This window comes from Ahaetulla prasina, chromosome 3, assembly GCF_028640845.1.
Source record: "Ahaetulla prasina isolate Xishuangbanna chromosome 3, ASM2864084v1, whole genome shotgun sequence".
In the NCBI taxonomy this organism is placed as follows: domain Eukaryota; kingdom Metazoa; phylum Chordata; class Lepidosauria; order Squamata; family Colubridae; genus Ahaetulla; species Ahaetulla prasina.
In genome coordinates this window covers 106,128,594-106,152,624 of record NC_080541.1, presented here as the reverse complement: position 1 = coordinate 106,152,624, position 24,031 = coordinate 106,128,594, and the positions used below count along the sequence as shown (strand labels likewise).

At 35.9% G+C, this 24,031-nt stretch overlaps 1 protein-coding gene across 2 annotated transcripts in view; it reads left to right on the top strand.

Moving 5' to 3' along the window:
* The first annotated feature begins 989 nt into the window (after positions 1-989).
* Positions 990-24,031, top strand: part of KIZ (kizuna centrosomal protein) — a 66,461-nt gene continuing 43,419 nt past the window's right edge. Inside the window, exons 1-6 of one of the 2 annotated variants that reach the window (XM_058178332.1) lie at positions 990-1,204; positions 13,930-13,992; positions 16,024-16,186; positions 17,349-17,438; positions 22,167-22,464; positions 23,751-23,988. In XM_058178332.1, coding sequence (XP_058034315.1) covers positions 1,101-1,204; positions 13,930-13,992; positions 16,024-16,186; positions 17,349-17,438; positions 22,167-22,464; positions 23,751-23,988 — 956 coding nt within the window. In that variant the 5' untranslated portion in view covers positions 990-1,100. Of the gene's footprint in view, positions 1,205-13,929; positions 13,993-16,023; positions 16,187-17,348; positions 17,439-22,166; positions 22,771-23,750; positions 23,989-24,031 lie in introns of both variants that reach the window. The other variant, XM_058178331.1, reaches the window with a different exon arrangement.

Below are 24,031 nucleotides of genomic sequence, written 5' to 3'. Positions count from 1 at the left end.
TTGCCTGCTGTAGTTTAGCATGCTAAGTGAATCGAGCTACTGTGGTTTAAACCATGGTGAAAACACACAATAAACCACTTTCAAACCGACCATGGCTTACTGCAATTATGGACTCAGCCACTGTTGCTTTATAATAATGTGTAAGCTTGCAATCTGCACAAGGACTGAATGTTCTGCGATTATTACACTGTTCTGAGTCAAGCAGTTTGATCCATTAGCAAATAGAACATGAGTTCACAGAAGAATGCAATTCAGAGGTAGGATTATGAGACCGTGTGGTGAAAAGGATATGTTCAGTCACAAGGAAAACCAAATGATTTGAAATCCGAATTCTTTTATTATAGAGGTCCATCTAAATCCATAAAATTAACAATAATCTGAATCCTATATACTGACAAAGGGAATATGATATGATGTGCAGGATTTCTAAGATAAAAACAAGTTGAAGTCCAGCTATTTCAAGCTGTCTACAGACCTAGCTGACAAGTTCAGATTTAGCTAAAAGTTTTTAACGCTTTTTTGACATCTTTGTTTACTAATACCTGACTTAGTCAAGACCTAAATGATTCTGCTCCGTGCCTAATAATAATGCATACAGATTAAGTAACAACCCTTGAAGCTAATTTGAAGCTAAATCCCTTGAACTCATCAGACTTATTTACAGATAAAAAAAATACTACACCAATCCATGTGCGTTAAACAGCCATGCCAATCCAATTAAATGTAGTTGCTTTCAAATGTAATTGATTTTATCCAATAACATACTTACTATAGACTGAATTCGCTACTGCTGATTTCTGAGTAACCGCCTATGGAGTAAGCTGCTACTGAAATCAGACTTACCTTTATTTAACACCTTTGAAATGAGCCCAGGTTTCTTTCATTAATTATATTGGAATACAAGCCGATTGCCACTTTCTTTTACGGTATCTTGATTGCTTGAGAGTACGGAGAGAGGGCGTGGCTTTCACCTCGTCGGTGATTGGCTTGCGAATTGGAGTCGTGAACTGGCCGTGCTGCATGTCGGGAACAAATTTTGTAGCTTAGAGACCACGGAAAATAAACAAGAGAGCTTAGGCCTGTTTGCGGCGTTTACTGTGATGACTGGAAATGTGTGCGGTGCCCGAAAAGCCACTGTTGCCGGCTGCGATAAAGGCGATTATGATGAACAAATCCGACGTATTCAGGCACATCTTCGGGACAGGTGAGGTCACTGTGCGGGTTTATTTTTTTTTACAATTTATCCTGGAAGAAAACATGGTTAACTTCCGACCTAACCGTTTCTTCCTCTTTCCCGGGATTCACTTGGTATAGTCGAGAATTGCCCGGTATGTGCTCTGAAGGCGGGGCTTCCTTTCCATACCGTTGAGCAGCGGAGCCTCTCTGCGGAGTTGGAATGTGGAACTGCGTGCCGGGGGAATTTCCAGCTGCTAAAAAGAACATAATTATAGCTTTCTAGGGAAGAATAAATACCGCGTTTGGTCAAATGTGGTGGTTGTTTTTTTAAAAAATAAATAAATAAATAAAGGCATAGTTTGCCCGAGTTTCCAGCAAGACGCTTCTATTTTGAAAGTTGTTCAAATTTAAACGGGGCCGGGGTACAGAGAGTTAAACCGTTAAATCGAAATACCTTCCCCTGATATTTGGAATACATCCACGCACCAATTCTGTCCAATATTGTATAATTATTATAAAGGTGCGGTTATATTCATGTAGATTGGGCCTGTCTGTCCATAATCGAGGGAAATCTTGCTTGCTGGTTTTATATTTTTGTTGAATTGAACCACATTTCTGAGCTTTTGATTCAGATATTACAGTATGATTATAAGAGAAAGACCTTCACACCCTATGACTGTTCAAGGGAGTCTGTCTAGCTGACAGTTGATTTGAAGTAATTTATACTTTTAAGCTTAAATTATTGGCTTCTTGAAAGATTATTGAAATAATCCTACATCTAGGTTAAAATATGCTGGGTTATTCTTATGGCACTACTGAAATTTATTAAGGTCTTTTGATCCTCAATGGATGTTTTAATATTAATATTAACATATTAGAAAATAGTACCTAACAAGTTCTGGGGTGATTGTAGCATGCCTTTTCCCCCCTTCTAAAATAATTGTACAGATGAGTTTCAACATGTTCTAAAAGCTGGTTCGCTTAATTTTTTAAAATTTACCACAACAATATTTTTGTTGTTCATAATTAATCTATGATCTGAAATGTTATCAAATACAGGTATTGATTTTCCATTGTATAGGAATGCCTTGTTCTATACAATAACTGCTAGCCTTTTAAACTTTGAAATATTTCAAATATAAATATTTTAAAACAGAAATATGCCAATACTGCCTTTTCATACTTTATATTTACTCTAATTTGAATTCATTGTGTACAGTATGCAGAGTATGAACTGGTTTTGCAAATCCTTGCTATAAGAATGCATTATTGTACAGTATGTAACTTTAAATTCAAGGTATTTTGAGTCACATTTGGTGTTGCAGGTTTGGTGGAACCATACATATACTTTATATATCATGCTTAGTCGTGATATTTAAAGAATCGGGTTATGAATAATTGGGCCACACATAATACTACAATATATGGATAAATTCACACTTTACATTAAAGAAAAGCTGTTTTTCTGAGAGCCACCTTTGACCATTGAGTGGAACACAGAATACTAATTAAGAATTGGAAGGGACTTTGTAGGTCTTCTAGTCCAACCCCTTGCTCAAGCAGGAGAACCTGTACCATTCTAGACAGATGGCTCTCCATTCTTCTTAAAAAGCTCCAGTGATGGAGCACCCACAACTTCTGAAGGCAAGCCACCGATTAATTGTTCCCACTGACAGGAAATTTCTCCTTAATTCTATATTGGATCTCTCTTTGTTAAGCTTTCATTCCATTTCTTCTTTGTGACAGCCCCTTAAATATTGGAAGACTGTTATGTCATACCTAGTCCTTCTCTTCATTAGACTAGACATTCCCAGTTCCTGCAAACGTTCATTGTATGGTTAGACTGTAAGTCTCCTAATCATCTTTGTTGCTCATCTCTGTAGTCTCAACCACATTTTGTATCATGATGACCAAAACTGGACACAGTATTTCAAATATGGTCTTATCAGTGCAGTATAAAGCAATACTGTGTGATTTTGATAAAGCCTAGGACTGCATTGTCTTTTTTGGCAGCTGCAGCACACTGTTGCCTCCCATTAAAGTGGTTCTCCTCTAGGACTCCTAGATCCCTCTTACAGTTATTGCTATAGAGCCAGGTACTTCCTATTCTATACCTGTGCATTTGGTTTTTCTACCCTAAGTGTAAAGCCTTATTTTTCTCACCACTGAATTTCATTTTATTGGATAGGGCCCAGTGTTCAAGTCTGTCAAGTTCCTTCTGAATCTTGAGTCTATCTTCTAAAATCTTGGCTATTCCTCCCAGTTTAGTGTTGTCTGCAAATTTGATGAGTTCCCCTTCTATCCCCTCATCTAAATCATTTATGAAGATGTTGAAGAGAACTGGGCCTAAGATAGAACCTTGTGGTATCCCACTGCATGCTTCCCTCCATGTACATGTAATTCCACTGAGGACTACATGTTGAGGGCAATTAGTCAACCTGTTATGAATCCTTCTGATGGTGATGCTGTCTATTCATATTTTTCTATCTTACCAAGAAGTAGGCCTTGGTCTAATTGTCAATATCTGGGACTATACTCCAAATATTAATAAGTAGGTCCAAGACATAAACATGACTCTTTCACAGTCACATTTAATTAACCTTAAGCATAAATAAACCTGGCTATTCAAAATGCATGCATTTGATTGTTTTCCAGTCTAATACTAAACATTACATTTGGATGTTATGTTTTCGGAGTTCCTAGAAGTTGCACTGGGTGAAAACTCTTAAGATGGAAACTAAGTTTCTGGGCAGAATGGAATATATATATTTTACGCGGGAGAAAACCCGAATAACCAAAGATCTACATATATATATGTCTTTGGTATTTGGTATTTATAAATATATAAAATTTATTTACATTTATATCCTGCCCTTCTCCGAAGACTCAGGGCGGCTTACAGTGTGTAAGGCAATGTATATATAAAATGACTGGTAAAGATTGGTCTAAATCCTCCTGATACAGATGACTTTGTGAATGCTGACAAAAGACAAGAGAGCTTCTGTCAGTCAGATAAAGAGACAGATATCTAAGTGGGAGAATTCAAACTAGAACATAGGTGTAACAGTACTTTTATTTGCTCTTTACTGTTGCTTACACTTGAAAGAAGGTAGACTTTACTGGGAGCAATTTTAGAGAACATACAGACTTGCTTGATGACTCAACTCTTTCTTAAATCGGTCCTAGAAGTTATCTAGATAGCATCTCAGGTATTGACTGGGAAGCTTGAATCTTCTTGGAAACTATATTTAGAATCTCTTGATTGATGAAGGTTTGCTTTGTCTTCAAATGGTTGACAGGGGTCTAATAATTTTTTTAAGTTTTTCTAGGTTATTCCCATGAAAATACTTTCAACTATGATAATTCAATTTAGATCGCTACATAAATTGTTTTGTTGTTTTTAAAAAGGAAGTATCTTGGACTCCTTTCTGCTAATTCTTTAATTATTAAATTGTTTTGTATTAAATTGTAAATTAATGTGTATTACATTGCATAGTTTTGGTTTTGACTTTTTATCTTGGGATTGCTCTTACTCTTGTATCAGACTGTTGAGTACCCATGTTTAGTTGCTTTTTGATTAAAGAAAAATCCAGGAAAGAATAACTATCTTCCTATAGGGAAATTACCTAATACTGGATTCTTATGTGTTTAAATTGAGAATTTGTTACATAAATGGTGTTGATATATTTGTATAGTCTGATTTCATGAGAAGAGTTGCTGGTTAGTTCAGATATGAAGATTAATTGATAAATTAGATTTTAAGGAATGCTAAGGTTAGAAGTTGTAGCTTTCCTAGTGTGAATAAATGCTAGTATCTAACAATCATACTTTAATAAAGCAGGATCCTGAGGCATCAAATACAGCATTTTGAGATTTCTTTGGATCAGGTAACATTCAGGCTTCACTAACTACCAGAGGATTATAGGATTTAAGCAGCTGTGAAGAAAGAACAGATTGGGGTGTCAAACTGGTGACCCACAGGCCAGATGCGTTATGCGCAGGCCGTGCCCACCCCAGCTCCACAAAGGGGAAGAACATCATGAAACATTGATGGCAATGTGACGCTGCAAGTTTGACACCTGTGGGACAGATAGTCCTTAACTTATTGCAATTGAGCACAGAATTATAATTATAATGGCAGTCATCAAGCAGGTCACCACATGATCATGCCTGATTTCATGATCTATTTTCAGCAGTCATTAAGCAATGCTACAATCCTTGTGAACACTGTGATTTTTAAATGAATCAATTTTAGCCAATGACTGTTTTTTGTTTTTTTTGGCTGGAAACCAGAATTAAATACCAGTTTCTGCCCCCTCCCAAATGGAAATCATGGTAATGTGATTATAAAATGGTGAAAATACCCTTAAACACCCCTAAATGTGGGCCAGTTGCCAAATGCCCAGAAGTGATCATATGGCTGTAAGGGAGGTGGTTGTCAGAACTTTAAAGCCAGGTTGTAAGTAGTTTTGAGGAGGTCTATTATAATTTAAAAGAAGGTTTGTAAGGAGCTCTGAGGAGGTCTTAAGTCAAGAACTATCTGCAGTTACAGCTATTAAAATAAGGGCAATCTAGGCTGAACCAAATAGATTATGAGGATCTAAGAAATAGACACATTAGCATTTTGGAGGCAGAACATTCTCCATCTGCAATTTGAATTTCATCTAATATATACATTAATCAGCTGTATGGTATAATGTTTATAACTCAAGTAGATAACATATTTTGCTTACAGCTAACATGAAAATTTAGCTGCACATGTCAGGTTACCACATGTTTCATAATTCATGTGGCGGTGTAATACTTGGAAAGGTAAGGCAGTAATATATAGGTCAAGGTTAGGCATATTTGCTGTCTAAATGTATTGTAATATCACCAGTCTTTGTGTTACTGTCAGTTTTGGAAGCCATACTAGGCCGAAGGCTTCCACACGCTGCCACATTCTCCTCTGTGGGGAAGGAGGGGAGGAGGGTGGTAGTGCAAGGGATGATTAGACATAACATTTTTTCCTGCTGGTCAAGGTCAGGCTGGGTTCGCATCTGGAGAAGGAGTGGCTGGAGTGGTGCTTCGACATGGGACGGTTTAGGATTGGAGCATGTGACCGGCAGAGGGGTCATGAGGGTGGAGATCTTCGGGTTTGTATTATTGAGGGAGGAACTGGAATCCCCAGTTTCGGTTTTCATCCAACTGTGCCAGTTTACCCATGCTAGTAAAAGAACTTTGAAAGATGTTGGCTTCGGAGTCTTTTCTGCAGGAGTGGTTTTCTGGAACGCTGACAGTTACCTTGTTTTATAGTCCCAATCAAGGATGAACTAAAAAGAGCTGACTAAAGAGAGGACAAATATGTAGAATGGCAGAAGACTGCCTTTTTAAAAACACTCAACTGTAGGGAAAATGGCCCAAAGGAAATATTGCTAAAGCAAATTGACAAGCTATATCTAATTTGAAATAAAATACCTAGAAAACAGGAAAAACCATTATAAGAAGTGTCTTATGTCCAGTGATACTCATAGCAATGTAGGTCTCCAATGTCAACCTGGTCCAGACACTTGCTAAAAGAATGAAGAAGTTAACTGGCAAGATCAGGTATGCTTGTAAATTCTCTGTTTGATCTGAGATCTTTGTCAAGATTTGTGAGTTGTGGTTTGGGAGACATTAGGTGAGCATGCTTATTCCAACGTATTTCCTTGATCCATTAGAGTATGTAGGAGTTCTACCTTGCAGTTATAAACCTTTGTATAATGTTTGAGAGTTACTGGGTGGGCTTTCCATCAATGGTTATAGAATCAGTGTAATAAGACATCCCTATGAGGAAGGTTTGTTTCAGCCAGCTCAGGGAGAAGAAGCCCGTGTTTTATAGTGTATCTGAGTGCTTCAGTTCCTACTGTGACTTGAACAGCAGCCCTTTCTCCTCTTTTAGTATAACTAGTTTGTTTATATTTTAGCCGCCTTTAATTTCACATGATCTTTTTTTACTTCAGCTGCCTTTAATTTAGTCTGTGTATGATTCTGGCATGTTGGTTCCAACTCTACCACTCTTAGCAAACAAGTTTTTGAACAGCAACTGCTTCTGCTCTAATTAGGTCATTAACAACAAGTGTAGTGTTACTCAAGCTTGATGACTTTAGCCAGAGTTTCTCTCATTTGCTTGAACCTGTGGCCTTTTCTCGTTCTAGTGTTTCGCTGGATTTAGAACTCGGTATACTCTGTCTTTGGGTTAGTCTGGAGTGCTTTTGAGAGACTTGGTTTTCTGAACTCATTCATTACCTGTGGGAGCCATTGTCTGGAATTTCTGTTCACTCTATCCATTAAGGGGTATCTAGATTGCCATTCAGTCTGACTGCAATGCTTCTTAATAGCAGGAAGAGTTTTGAAAGGACTATGATAGTTTGGCTGCAGTATCAAGTTCTAGTCCTCTGTATGCTTTAATGACTTTTTTTTTACTGTGCTGATACTAGCTTAAAGCCATATAGTGCAGTTTTATAGAGTAGAAATACTATTGATTTCTGTCTGAAAATGTCAAGGATCTTTTAGAAGGAATCATTTTGATAACTTTGCATTAAATTTACGTTGCCTCTTTTTCATTAAGAGTGCACAGGCCCTGCTCCTAATGCTGGATTCCAGTTCCATCAACTACAACCAATATGGACAATGACCAAAGAAGATGGGAACCATGGCACAACAACATCTGCAAGGGCCTATTTTTTTTAACCTTACATGTAGTCTTTGAGTTATGACCATTTGATTAACAATCCGGAATTATGATGGCCTGGGGAAGGGTGCCTTACAGCCAATAAGGCACTTCTGCCTATTGCAAAACGTTGCACTACCACTCTTGCAGTCATGTGACTGCAATCTGGGTGGTTGACAACCTATTCATACTTATGATCAGTAACCAAGAGTCTCTCAATCATGTGATTGCCATTTGCAATCTTCTCTGCCATCTTCCTGGGGAGGGTTGCAAACTGTTCCTGGCTCCTGAGAGGACTCTTGCTCTGGAGGCTGGCTGAAAGCTCTGCCTCCTGAGGGGAGTTGAATGCTTTTGGCAGGGTGCAGAAACAACAACTGAAATCCTGGAAGATTTTGGCTTGCTTCCTGCACCCTGCTGAAGGAGTTTTTGGATGGAGGAAGCTAAACTCCTTTGGCAGGCAGCTCTTTCAACCAGCCCCCAGAGACAAGAGGGAGCTGAAATATAATTGGAGAGCAGAGAGTCAATATAGTAAAGTGAGAGATGTGTGGTGCTTCAGTCTGGTAGAGTACGACCTGGTACAGGTCATGCATTAATATCTCTTCACTCAGGGGCTGAAAATCCTGCTTGGATTTTGGTATGGAGGATTTTCAGCTCAGGAACGCAGCCTCCTAGGATTCCTAATTTGATTGACTGATGATAACAACCAGGTGTGCCAGTATTACAATCATTTTAGTGATGCCTGACGTGGGCAGTCATGTGACATCTGCTTAACAACCACTTAGCTCAATGACTGAGATTCATGTCCCAGTTGTAGTTGTAAGTCAATAATTACCTTTTCTTTTACAAACATGCTGTGTAAAGATGATTTACAAAAATAGTAAAACACTATAGTTATCAATAATTTGATAACAAAGGTAACAAGATTTTTTGAAATGATTATCCCCATGAGAAAGCTGCCTGGATGACTTTGGACCAATCACTTTCTTTCAACTCAACTCATCTCCTTTGATTGTTGTGAAAAAGTAGGAACTAGGAGTGTTAGGTATGTTTTCTGCTTTGAGTTATGCATATATAATAAAAAGGTGGGATAAAAATTAACAATTTGAATAATTAATTAGTAAAGCATATAGAAAATAGTCAACAGAAGAGTTGACATTTAAATTATAATATAATAATATAATATAACAACAGAGTTGGAAGGGACCTTGGAGGCCTTCTAGTCCAACCCCCTGCCCAGGCAGGAAACCCTACACCATCTCAGTCAGATGGTTATCCAACATTTTCTTAAAAATTTCCAGTGTTGGAGCATTCACAACTTCTGCAGGCAAGTCGTTCCACTTATTAATTGTTCTAACTGTCAGGAAATTTCTCCTTAGTTCTAAGTTGCTTCTTTCCTTGATCAGTTTCCACCCATTGCTTCTTGTTCTACCCTCAGGTGCTTTGGAGAACAGCCCAACTCCCTCTTCTTTGTGGCAACCCTGAGATATTGGAACACTGCTATCATGTCTCCCCTAGTCCTTCTTTTTATTAAACTAGACATACCCAGTTCCTGCAACCGTTCTTCATATGTTTTAGCCTCCAGTCCTCTAATCATCTTTGTTGCTCTTCTCTGCACTCTTTCTAGAGTCTCAACATCTTTTTTACATCGTGGCGACCAAAACTGGATGCAATATTCCAAGTGTGGCCTTACCAAGGCATTATAAAGTGGCACTAACACTTCACGTGATCTTGATTCTATCCCTCTGTTTATGCAGCCCAGAACTGTGTTGGCTTTTTTAGCAGCTGCTGCACACTGCTGGCTCATATCTAAATGGTTATCCACTAGGACTCCAAGATCCCTCTCACAGGTACTATTATTGAGCAAGGTACCACATATACGGTACCTGTGCATTTTGGTTTTTTTTTGCCTAAATGCAGAACCTTACTTTTTTCACTGTTGAATTTCATTTTGTTAGATAGCGCCCAATGTTCAAGTCTGTCAAGATCTTTCTTTAACTTGAGCCTATCTTCTGGAGTGTTGGCTATTCCTGCCAGCTTGGTGTCATCTGCAAATTTGATGAGTTCCCCATCTATCCCCTCGTCCAAGTCATTGATGAAGATGTTGAAGAGTACTGGGCCTAAAACAGAGCCTTGGAGTACTCCACTGCATACTTCCCTCCATGTGGATGTAATTCCGTTGAGGACTACACGTTGAGTGCGGTTGGTCAGTTGGTTACGAATCCATCTGGTGGTGGTGCTGTCTAACCCACATTTTTCTACTTTATCTAGTAGTAGGTTATGGTTATAAAAATTGCTTTATTCAGATGGAATGCCGGAAACGTATATCAAACCTGAACTTCATAAAGTCATGATTGGGAAGATAAAGAAGGTAAATCACTCAAATACTTTAATTTTCCTTACATTGAGTGGTATGGTACTGTGATGTTTAAGGCTAAATAAATGGTAACTTCTATAACTTTACATTGTTATGCTGAGTGTGGTTGATCTGCCAACTGCAAATCTGCTAGTGACTGTGTCTATCATGAATTGTTTTATTTTACCAAGAAGTAAGCTGTGGTCTACTTTATCAAATGCCTTATTGAAATCTAAATATATTATATCTACAGCATTTCCTTGATCCACTAATTTATTTGATTTATTAAAGTGTGCTGGCTTCAATTAATCACCTCCAAATAAATATTCCCTTGTGGAATAGATATTCCTTTGTAATTCTAAATTGTAGAAGTCTGTATATCCCAGAAGTCAACTTGATAGCAAATCGTTTTATTTCGACTGGACTGGAGGTTTGGGTGACAAAACTTTATTTGGTCAGAAGTGTATATCAGAACTGAATATCTGAAGTGACATACAGTAATTTTTCTAAGTTTAGTTTTGGGAAAAATATTGTTTAAAATGTCATTGTCACTGTCCAAAAATGATAAATGCTTCTTATACAGGGGTTATCATATTTCATTAGTTATTCTCTTGAAAGTAGTATCTTGTGAATATGGGCAGAGGTATTCTGCCTCATTTACCGAGAAAATCAATTGATTATGATCTTGATTATGAATAATTAATGTAAGATATAAGTTGTTTCCATCAAGAGTATACCAGGCATACTTTAGTATATCAACAAAATTCCAGGCTTATTTACAGCATGATATTTTGTTGCACTGTCTTTCTTTCCTTTTATATGCTGTATATACCACATTTTTCGGTATATTCTTTTTCTTTAAAATATTTACCTAAAAATGGAGGGGTGTCTTATACACTTAGAGGATGAACTGTGGTTGCCACTACCTTATCTCTGCAAACTAGCCTCAAGCTAAACTTCCGATTGTAGAGACAAGCTAACAGGTTTCCTCCAATCATGAGCTTCATATAACTGATGTCAGCTGATGCTGCAGAGAGCGTGTAGCCAGTGCCCAGATGCATTCTTCCCTCCATGTAGATGCAGTTCCACTGAGGATGACACATTGAGTACAGTTGGTCAGCCAGTTACAAATCTATCTGGTGGTGATGCTGTCTAACCCACATTTTTCTATCTTATCAAGTAGTAGGTTGTGGTCTACTTTATCAAATCCCTTACTGCAGTGTTGGTGAACCTTTCACGTTCTTGCATGCCACCCGCTTGCCAGAAGTAGCATGTGAAACTGTCCCGAGGCAAATGTGCGGCCTCGCGCACACGATGCTGGCAACCCCAGAAGTGCAGTGATCCATCGCGCATGCATGTTGGCGAACCTATGGCATGCTTGCCACCTCATGCATGCGAGTTGGTTTATGGGACGTGTGCTACCTCACACATGCGCGGTCCCCCGGCACTGCGCGCGCATGACGGCTAGCTGACCGGCACACATTTGAGCACAGGAATGCAACGAGGACCCGGCAAGGGCGTGCATTTGTCTCAGGATGGTTTCGCATGCCGCTTCAGGCACGCGTGCCATAGATTCGCCAACACTGCCTTACTGAATTCCAAGTAAATTATATCTACAGCATTTCTCTGGTCCACTAATTTTGTCATTTTGTCAAAGCATACAATAAGATTTGTCTGGCATGATCTCTTTTTGACAAACCCATGTTGGCTTATGACTTCGGTTGCCTCTAGGTATTTTCAGATTCTTTGCTTGATTATCTTTTCCAGAATCATCCCAGGTATTGATGTCAGGCTGATAGGTCTGCAGTTTCCTGGTTACATTTTTTCCTTTTCTGAAGATGGGAACTAAACCCTTTTCCAGTCTTCTGGTAGTTCCCCAGTCCTCTAGGATCTTTGAAAGATATGGTTCAGTATCTGTATTATAATGGAAAGTTAGCTGAAATAGCACAGAATGCTCACTATGCTTACATGGATACAAAAGGGCAGTTACGATGCAGTGGAAGTACACGTTGTGCTGTACAGCTGCTATAGACAAACCTGATAGTAAGATTGCTATGGAAATATTACTATTATATGCATGCGCAGAGGTAATCTTTTGAGGTATTTTCCACTTGGCTAGAAATATGCAAATGAGCAAATATAGATTTAGCCAATGCAACTACACACTTTCAAATGCCTTGCGTGATATTGAGCAAATAAGTGTGTCTATTTTGGGTCTTTTACACATTACTTAATATGTCCCTGCATGTCTGATCAAGACTGAAAATTCTTAATAATGTTTTGAAGACTTTTAAACCATGTCCTGACTGAATACATGGACCCAAACCTTACCACTCAACTGGCCAAGAAGCGTACTGGATTACTTTCTCTCCCTCTTCCCCCCCCCCCCCAGTACACGCACACAGACACATTTCTCTTTCGTTGCACCAACAATTATGTATCTTTCCTTACTTTTCTCTCTCTCTCTTCTAGCTCTCTAGAAGTTTCTGTATTTCCTAACCTGGTTTCTTTAAAGAGGAACACAACAGATATTTTTGGGGGAAGGAATGACCTTTATATGCACTAACAATACTATTATATGAGAAATACATCTGTAGCAGAATATCTTGCTTCAAGGAAACATCTGCTTCAGAGAAGAATCTTCACACTTCTGCAAAGTAGTCCTACATCAATAATTATTTATTTTTATTCTAATAATTATCTAAAACAATTAAATTTATTTAAAAGACAAAAAAGTTGAGGTATATTTTATAAGAAGCGTATGTATCAGTTCTATATGCATTACTCCTATTCTTGGCAATAGATACTATATCATACTTATCCTCTCTATTATCATATTTGAAATCTGTATCGCCACTGAGACTTCCAATTATAATCAAATACAACTAATGTTGCCTATATCATCAGCACAAATAGAAATCAAAAACAAAAATGTATATGATAAGAAATGTAAATTAGACTTTAAATAGGGATACTATGCATGTGTTGCAAAAACTGAGATGAGCAGAAATGGCAGAAAATATTTAATAATTTTCTGTATTACTTTTTTGCCATCTATTGTTCATCACATTTTTGCCCAAGAACGGTAGCTTAATTTAGAGTGCTATAAGACTTCTTTTGTCACAAAAAATTCAAAATTGGGAAACAACATGGTAACTTTACTTTTGTTATTGCAGACAGTTGTCCTTCCAGACATACCCTTAATAATATGTTAAAATATTTTCTGGTTACTAGGGCAAATGTAGGGCATGTATAACACTAATATGTGAGAAGACAGTTATGTATAACATATGGCCCAGAGGACTTGTTAATGTGTGTATGTTTAATTTGACATCTTTCAGTAGTGCATGATCCCAGTGCTATGTAATTAGATATTATAAATATTTCTTACATTTTGCAATTTCTGAAAGATTATTCTAGAGTAAATGTTCATCTGTAATCACTCATTATCTGTCATGAGATTGTGACCTCTAGTAACTATATAATCTTGTCTAAATAAGAATTGTAATATATCAATATTTGGGCCATGTGGTGGAGGAAGGAGTCTAAGGTCTTTGTGAGCATTTATTTATGTTCACAAAATTTATATATATCACACAACTCCCAAAACTCTGGAAGCCGTACAATGCTATATAGTTTCTCTTTGTGTATTATAAAATTATTTATGGTATATAGAAGATTCAGTAACTTCATTCTATGTTTGTTTTAGTGAATCAAAGAGGATGGAATTGGAAAGAAAAATGCTTGGATATAGCACACCTGATACTTCCATGTAAGCTTTTTAAATCAACAAGTAGTTGTATTAGTTTTACTGTGTATTATTATGTAATGTATAGTATGGAAATATTGATATTTAAAATTCATTATAGTGCTGATTGGCATATATAGTTAGATTTTTATGGATGAATATATATTGAAAATTGGAATGGGGAACATGAATGGAGAGAAGGCATCTAAGGAAAGCAAAACCTAAATCTAGGTCATCACTGATAAAAATAGACCAGATGATATAGTAAAATAGTAATATAAATACATATCAGCCACTATGTTTGAAAATAATTGTATGGAAAAGTGAAGAATATGCAGTTCAACTATCAGAAGAAAGCATGTCTCATGTTACCATATTGAACCTCTAAATCTGGGTGCAATTCAAGGTTGTCACCTTTAAAGCCCCATATGGCTTGGACTGGCTTACCTGAAGGACTATTTTTTTCCAAGAGTTTCTAATCCAGATTGGGCATGCTGCAAATCCTGTCAGCCAAAGCGTTGACTGGTAGGAACTAGAAGACAGCTGTAGCTGCTGCTTTATGGAATATTATCCCCTTAAAGATTAGAATGGCGCCAACCCTGTTGGCATTGCTCAAAGATTTAAAAACTTGGCTATGTACCTGGGCTATGTACCTAGGGCTAGGAAAGTGTTAAGATTCCTGTTTCTTGGATTTACTATTAGTTGATTAATCATCATAGCTGCTATTTATTTATTTTGTTAATGTTTTTATTTTTTAAATTATTTTTAATTGTTTTAATTACTTTAGAATTTTAGAATTGTAAGCCTCTCAGAGTCATTTGGTTGAGTTGGGTGGCTACAGAAATTGAATGAATGAATGAATACAGTAAACAAAATTGACCAGCAGAAAAGCATAGCAAATATATTGCGCTGACCACTTGCCTAGAATGCTAACAGCCTACTTTCCCGATATTTCTAGACTCTTTCTTTAAAATAAAGACTACAGTATTGTTAAAACTTTTTAGAAGGTAGGCAGAATCTTAATTTGGGAATCAGATACTTATAGGATTTTAATGGCTGTAATCCTGGATAGAAATTTAATTTTCCTTGCCCAAACATAACCCACTGACATTGGATGTTTCCCTTGACTCCCCATTCTTTCTTAAAGTTATACCTTTCTTGTGGCATGCATATATTTTAATGACTATTTCATAAGTATTTTCTTTGTTGTGATGAATTGCAATCTGCCCTAAGGAAAAATAGCATATGATATGCCCATCTCCAGATATAGAACCAAATAGCTACAGAATACTGAATGGTTCAGAGCGAGCCTATGCAAATTTTTTGAAAGAGGCTCCTTGAAATGTGTGGGGAACAGATACAAAACATCTCTTTTTGAATTGTTAAAGCTACCATGTCTTTTTCACAGGCTCACGTGTCACTATGCAGAATCACAGAAGCAGTTTCTGAAGCAGCTTTGTGAGCCTGGGAAAAAATGCAGGTGTTTAATAATTTGAAAATGTTTTGCATTGCTCTTAAGTAATCCAAAACACCTTGTGTGAAGGATTTAATAACTACTCTTTTTGACGATAGCAGACGGATGCTAACCAGTATGTTCTGTAGAAATTTTGGATTGAAAAGATCAAAGGAAAAAGGTGTATTTAATTCTTATCATTTCCAAATACTATTTTAGGAGTCTGGCTAAAGCATGTATAATTTGACTACTACAGAGATTATTCATTTAGACCGACCCCTGTTTGTTCCTTGAACATATGCAAACAAACAAAAGGGAGGGACAAGTGAGATGATCTTGGGCTGCATATACACTCAGATTATAACTGGATTATACTTTGTTGGAGAAATTTTAAATTATTGTCTTGAATATGCTATTGAAGAAGTAAATTTGTACATTTAAAGTAAAAAGGAATAACCCCCCCAAACATTGATTATGATTCATTTTTATAGTTCTATCATTAACTTTAAATATTCTTTTGATAATCCTATGTGTATTTAAAATTTTTCTCTTTACAAAAATAAACTGGTACAGTTTATGGTTGATATTTTGTTTCTTTGTAGAACTAAACTGAAATACACAAATCTAAAAAAATATTTAAATGAAATATGTGAACGGCAGAAGAAATCTCTGCTCCGAAACCAAGATTTATTAAAAGAATTTGATTGCATTGAAGCTCACATTAGGAAGTTTGCTTCAAGATCAGAGTCCCTTCAAAAGCTAAAGGTATGTTGTGTTCTATCTGTAATAAATAACAATAACTTTGAAGGAGCCTAACTTGCCTATTCAGGAAATCTTAGTGACATAAGTTGATAGGTAAAGATGCTGCTCTTTTCATCTTTTTAAAGCTTTGGAAATGAGATAGGGCTGGAGAGCTTAAGGGTCCTGACTATCTATTGCAACATTAATTATGTACCTGAACTTTAATTGTTAAATATGCAATTTGATTGTAACATCAATGAAACAGGATCTAAAAGAATGTACTGAAAATACTTCTTGGCATTTCATTTTATTTCAAATTCTTGTGATATTGTGCTACTCCATGTGCAGCATGTGATTTTTAATAGCTATTAAATCATTCTCAAATGCTCATTATGTTTTAGAAGAAGGTCCTATATTGAATTTACTGCATCATCACCTTTGATGCCTTTTGCCAAATATACACATTTTAATTCATAATTCTTATGTACTTTGAATCTAAGAAAAATCTATTATGTACATACTACCTGAAACAAAGAATTTTGTTTCAAACTGAAGAAGCAATTAACAAAGTTCTAAAACTTTTTGTGTAGTTTTAGATAAGTATTATGTAAAAGAATGTAAATACATACAGCTTAGCTATGGCTACTTATTTAGAATGAAAACCTTGAATAAACTAGTATAGTTGATTTAACTAAAATGGAAGTATTTATATTACTTTAGCTTTGGAACCATTTAAAATACTGTATCTATCTGAATGTAAGCTTAGTTATTTTTCAAATAAATTAACTTTAAAATTGGAGTGTTATCTTAAATTTGTGAGAATATGGTAATGGAGGCATGTGAATTTTATCCTGTAAAATCTTCCTTTTTTCTGGTTAATCATCTCATATTAATAACGTCTTCTTACATTTTAGGGTAAATGCAATATTCAATATGATTAAAATTAATGTATGTAGAATATTTAAATGAGAATGTTATTCAGAATACCTTTAAACATGTTAATTTTTATACTGTATGCTACATATTACTACATCAAAACAATCCAATCATATAAAATACTTAATTTAAAGGAAGAAGTAAAACATGCTTAATTGGTTTCCACTGAAATCAGTGACACATCTGTTTAACTTTGGCTACATCACAACCTGAATGCTTAATGATTATTTATAATCTCTCCATATACTAGGTAGAGTATGAAAAAGAAATTAAAAATAGGCTGTTAGTTGAGAGAAAAGATACGTTAAAACACGAAATGAGAGATGCTACTGAACATCAGGTATGTAAAAATTCTTAAGGCATGTAAGACAATTTTCCTTATTTTATTTTTTCTTTCTTTATTTTCCAATTATTTTAATAGGAGAATTCAGGCATGTTTATATTTCTTTTTGAATCAGTGGAATAGAAGGTACTGATTGGATTGTAGACACCTATCTTAATTGAGAAGATTTTTGCATTTTTTAAAAAAAAAATTGGTTGTAAAGCTTGTGTTGCTGTTCTCATATGCCATTTAAACAATATGATTTTTGGTAAGCAAAATCATTGTGAAGTTAATAAACAGGAATTGAAAGCCCCACTTCCTAGTACTATTTATCTAGCATTCTTAAGTTCTAGACTCAAAATAGTGTGGCAAAGTCTTGTAAATTTTAATTGAAATATGTTGAATTTATAATTTCATACATTTTGACCTTTATTTTCCCTCTAAAAAGCAGAGATTGCATACCTAAACCACGGACAAAGCCGACAAGTAATACTTGGATATATTCTGCTATATATCTGTGGTAATGCAGCCTTCTAATCCCCCCTCCTATCTCCATATAAATGATACAGTTCAAGACCAGAACTGTTTTTCTTTCCTAAAAGCAGGAAAGCTCTTTTAGATGAAATGACTAAAAACATCTTGTAATAACTTGGAGCATGCTGGCAAGAGTAGTCACTTGTGACTATATGTGAAACCCCCTCAGCTAGTCGATATTGTAATAAGCCAAAATGGGTAGCATCACTCCATTATTCAGAAAAGCCAACAGCATGCTTGTCCCTTAGGCTACAACATTCATTAAGGAAAGCTTACTGGGCTGAAAGCTGGAAACAGATGATAACAGGATATGATTTTCATATTTAATGCATTCCTTGGAAGAGTATGTGTGCTGCAGATTGATAGAAGAATCAACTGCTACTTTACTGAAAGACTTTCTAGTTTGCCCTATAGCTACCGATGGAATCATTCAGCCAAGAAATTAACTTTTCCTCCTTTTACCTGCTTTATGTATCAGCTAAGCAGGCTGTCTTGCTGCCAGTAAATGTTATTATGCATTTAACTGTTTGGTATTTAAGACTCTTATCAGGAAAGAAACAGAGGCAACACTATTTCATGTTTGTGTATGTGTGTGAGAGGGGGAGATGTGTTTAATAGTGGCAGGAAGGTTTTCTTCATTGCATTAGCAGTTGTTAATCTGAGGTTATAGATTTCTTTTTTCCTGGTTGTAGATTAAAAAGGTGTTGAAACCTTGAATTTAGACAATTCTTCCTTATATACAGAGCAAAGAGCTTCACCAACCTTGACTTATATAAGTAGACTTGTATAATATAAACATTCAATTTGTTCATATATTTATGAAACAATATGAATAGAATTTTAAAATACTAATTTTCTTTGTGTCCATTTTTATATGACACCTAAAAAATTTATGTTTTTTATTTTAAATATTTTACATTAGATATAAAAAAGCAATAGAGTATTTTATGATTATTATAGTATTATACTACGAATTGCTTGTGATCATTTTAAATTTATTAATCCTCTGTAGGAGATTGATAGCTTTTACAAATGCTGGCTAGGATCCAAAAGACAGCATACAGAAACAAAAACACTTCTGTGAGCATAGGTAGATAGAATTTGATCATTCTTCCTCTGCAGCTTGTATTCTAGGCACTAGGCAGAGCTGTTTACATATTAGGACTCTGCAAGATCATTCAGTAAATTCAGCATAGCTCTATCGTGTGTTGAAGTGACTTTTTATTTTTAAATGCAGTCGGAATTCAAAATTAATAGAATGCAAGATCATGCACAAAACTACACATGTATGTCAAAACTAAACAAATTAACCAAACTAGTGCTGATGTGTTTTCATTTTAAATCCACCTGAAGCTCAACATAAGCAAGACACTAAAGCTGAAGTTAACAAAATTATCCAAGGATCAGAAAGGTCTGTTGGCTGTATATAGGTAGCTCTCTTAATCTGGTCACTTAGTGACCGTTGAAGTTACAGTAGGATCCCCCACCCCCCAAAAAAGTACTTACAATACAGTTCCAAAGTTCTGCTGCCTCTTCTCTCCCCCCCCCCATTGTTACGTGACCACAGGCACTTGGCAAACAGCCTGTTTTTACAACCATTTACAGCATCCTGTGATCATGTAACTGTAATTTCTAACATTTTTGCTGACAACATCAATTAGTTCCACTTTTCAGCAAAAAAAAAATGTTGCAGTGAACAAGTTTGCTAAACAATTGTGATATTTGCTTAACAACTGTAGCAAAAAGAAATTGGTTGGTCATGACTGATTGTCATGACTTATGACTGTAACAGGCAGGCTCCATTAAGGTTGTATGTCAAAAATTTCCTATATGGATTTCCAGAACATTTGTCTAATGCAGCTGGTTGGTTGGATGGATATGATCAAGCAGTGCCATCATTAGATAGAGTTCCAATGTACAATGGCCTCCTGGAGGATGAAGTGCTGGAGTAACATTCATGTAGCTATGTGAAAGCTGACAATGGTCATGGTGCCAAAGGGGTAATTTTTATGTTGGTTTCCATCCTGCAAAGACCATCTCATTCATTTGCTGTTGGGAGGCAATGCAGCTAATGTCGATAAACATAAACATTGTTTCCATTGTTTGTGATATTGAAGCTATATAATTTAGTCACCCTGATAGCAACTTCTCAGTGCAATGTGTCATGGTTATATTCTCCTCATGTAAGTAATAAAGTTCTTCATTCTGAACCAATATCTTCTTGTGTGTAGCTACTGCACCAATTCAAGGTGAAAAGAGGTAAAAGGCATGAACCCATCTTCAAGTAAGCCATGTTTCTGGAATGCAGTGCGTGCTTATTGGGGTCCTGTTGCTAACAGTAATTACAGTGCCTTCCATGCAAACTGGCTTGCTGAAGATATAACAATTTTGCAGTGGAAGAAAGTATCCATAAGAGATGCCAGAATTGAGCAATGGTACTTTTCTTGGTTATGTAAAGTCAATTACCTGTGCAATAGCATGCCTTTAAAGTATTTTGCATACCAGTGTTACTTCACCCACTAAGGCAGTATCTTGTTCTGCTTAAGGCACCCTATTACTAGTCAGCTGGAGATTTTGCACCCTGCAGCAATGTTAAGGACACTTGAGTGATGGTTCCACCTCTCTTGATCAATAAACCCTTGCCTTCTCGCTCTGTTCCTCTCAGTTGTCCCTCTGTCTTTCTAGATCATGAGTCTGGGAAGAGAGGATTAAGCCATAAAAGTGAAGTTTGATTTAAAATGAATGCAGTCTAATAATGTATGTGCATGTATAAATGTGCAACCCAGCAAGTATTGTTGTGCTATCAACCTGGTACACACATCTCATTGGAAGAATTAATTTTCTCTAATTAAAGCATACTTTTTTTCATATTGAAGGAAAGGTGTTTTAACTTTAAAGGGTGAGTCCTGGATTCCTATACCAGAGAAGATTTGAAGGATCTCTAACACTTAATTCTATCATTTGTTGAACTGAAAACCCAGGGAGGGAAAAGGCAGTCTTTTTTGTTTCTCTAACTCAGGGGTAGTCAACCTTTTTATACCTACCGCACACTTTTGTATCTCTATTAGTAGTTAAATTTTCTAAGCACCCACCAGTTGGGGGGGAGATGCGCGAGCTATTCTGGGATGAGGCTCTTTTGTTTGTGGTTGCACTATAGGTTTGTGGTTGCACTTATGTAACCTGAACTAAACTTATGCGTGGGCGATACAAATAGTATATTTTCAGAAATTTAAATTGTCATGGGGAATTTTATGAAAACCTAATGAAAATGTTTTTAAACAATGCTATGAAATTTTTTTAAAAAGTCAATTAAATTTTTTAAAAAAGGAAAGTGCTTCAGTATCAGCCAAACCCCTACCACCCACCATGAAAGCTGGAACGCCCACTAGTGAGCGGTAGGGACCACGTTGACTACCATTGCTCTAACTAGTGAAGCCTTATGCTGCCTTAAAACTAAGCAAAGTTAACATTGCAAAAATATTGCTATGGGGAGGTTCTTGAAGCATTCAGTGAATCTCAGTAATAGAGCAGATTAGTCAGTGTGAATTGGTTGGTTACTATATTCTGGTCCTCCCACTGTAGGCCCCCTGGCCAAATCCCAAACTGGCCTTCTAATGTGAACATTACTCCCCCACAGCATGTTGGCATTCCTTATCAATTCTAATTTAACTAGTTACTGCTGCTATTTGGGCTTGAGAAAGAAAGTTAGCTAAACCCCAAAATAACAGAATAATCACGGAACTTGCAAATTGAAATAATGATTTGCAAAATAACCAGGTTTTCTTGTAAGTATGAGTCAAAACTACTAAACTTGAAACTTTTTTTTGCTTGGAATAATTTGCACATCTGTAGTGTAAATTTCTTCCAGGTAGTGCTTTGTCAGACAATAAATGTGTGCTGACCTATTGCTAGCTATGTTGCTAACCCCTTCAGAGCACATATGAAACATTTCATGTTGCATTGCTATATACTGCTTGTGTTCAGTAGGGTGGAGAGTCCTTACTTCATCCCCCTTGCCATCTTTTTTCTTTATTTTTATGTTTTATTGTACTTTTTTTGTGAACCACCCATTGGGAATGTGATGGCATAGAAGTTTAATGCATTATTATTAATCTTTTTTTAAAAAAGGTATATTTTTAAATAATTCCTATCTACTATAATAATAATGAAAAAAAAAAGAAAATACTTTCTTGATTTCCAACTGCTTTTCAGATGATTCCAGAAGCAAGGCAGTCAGGAATTAATGCCAGGACAGCCATATCAAGAGGACTATATCATACAGCAACTATCTTTATGGGCCGCCAAATGTCAGCTGTCTCAGGCATTGAAGATTTCAGTGCACTGCAGAAGTCTGAACTCACAAAGGGCTTTTCAATTTCTGACCCACATTCCTATAGACAACCATCACAGAGCTGCTATATGACAGACAGCTGTGTAGTTCAAACTAATAATGATCTACAGTACTCAAATAAGTCTGACAAAATAGATGGGAAGACATCTCTGCTGAAAGGTGAAGAAATGCCAGTCACATCCAGTGTATCGTATGAGAATGAAAGAACTTCTTTAACAGCGGAAAGTATAGCAAATAATGACAGCAATAATATTGAGGAAAACAATGTCCACCCTGAACCTAAATTTCTGCTACACAGAAAATTAAGTTCTGAGAGCAGATCCACCAGTTTGAAAAGTTACAGTTCCTGTAAACCATTGACCCGTGAACATTCTTTACAATATGAACAAGGAACTAAAGAGCCAATCTCGTTAATCAGTGATCCCAGTGTTTCTGCCAATGAGTGCTCAGAAGAAAAATTCCCAGGTATAAAGATGATATACCTTCAGGGCTTATAATAAAGCTAATAAAGAATAAAGCTATCCTTCAGCTGTATTTTTGATTAACTTGTCCCATAACTGTATAATCTACTTTTTGAATAGCAAACGATAATAGGAAAAAGCAGTTAGGAACTACTATACTGCTTATATTATATTTGGTTTATTTGTGATCTTGCTTTATTTAGAATTGTTTTCTGAGAACTCAGCCACAGAGGTCTTTCTCTTGTTTTCTTTATTATTAAAAGGAATATATAAAGGTGTAACAGAGCATAATCAAAGACCTTTTAAAATACAGTATTATTCAGGTGAAATACATAGTTACTTGGCCTTTCTAAATATCTAATGGTTCCATACCTCTGATATTAGATGTGCATTTTGTTTGGCATATACAGTAAATCAGTTTTGTTTATGACAAGATTTGAAGTTAGGTTTTTGTTAATTTTTTTAAAAGTAAGCATTTCTTGTCTCATGAAATCTTAGTGAAACAGCTATAGTTCTGCTGATTGAAGAATTGCAATTTTATCCTTAAGTTCTTTTTAGGAGAATTCTAATTCTACCCTCCCTATAATTTAAAATGGAGGGTAGAAATAAATCTCATTAAGCTACAAAAAATATTCTGTTTCTGTTACAGTGTTATTCTCTTGATATTCTTTCCAAGTATTGTGGGAATTTCTACATAGAATTTTAAAAGGTGGTATTGTTTTCTAAAATATTCCTCCATAGGCATATTGCGAGATAGTTTGACTAAGTTTATCGTGGCTGGTTTTATAAACGAACTAGAGTGCTTTTCTTTGGCAGATTAATCTTGTTTTATTTTATTTTTTAATTTTTATTTTATTTTTTTAGAAATACATTAAAAACAGTTTTTCTGCCCTATAATAATAATTTAGACCGGTTCAGAACATTATTATAATTGTTTATAAATAAATATTTAGATTTAATCATTAAAAAACATTTTTGTTATAGTTTTGAGGAGCCCCATGCACTTGGACAAAAATATACTGCAGGAGGAAGATAAAAGTTTGAGTGGCAGCACTGATCTTACTGTTTCATTGAGTGAAGAGGAAGAGGAATCAAATTATTTGAAACTACAACAAAATCTAAACAGTACAGATTGCAAATTTGACAACATAATATGTAATAATGAAGAATATTCTCAAATGTTTTTTTCAACTGAACATTCATCTTCTGGCCCTGAGCTAAGGTAAAATTAAACCAGTAATGTTCATTTGTATTTGTTTTGTTTA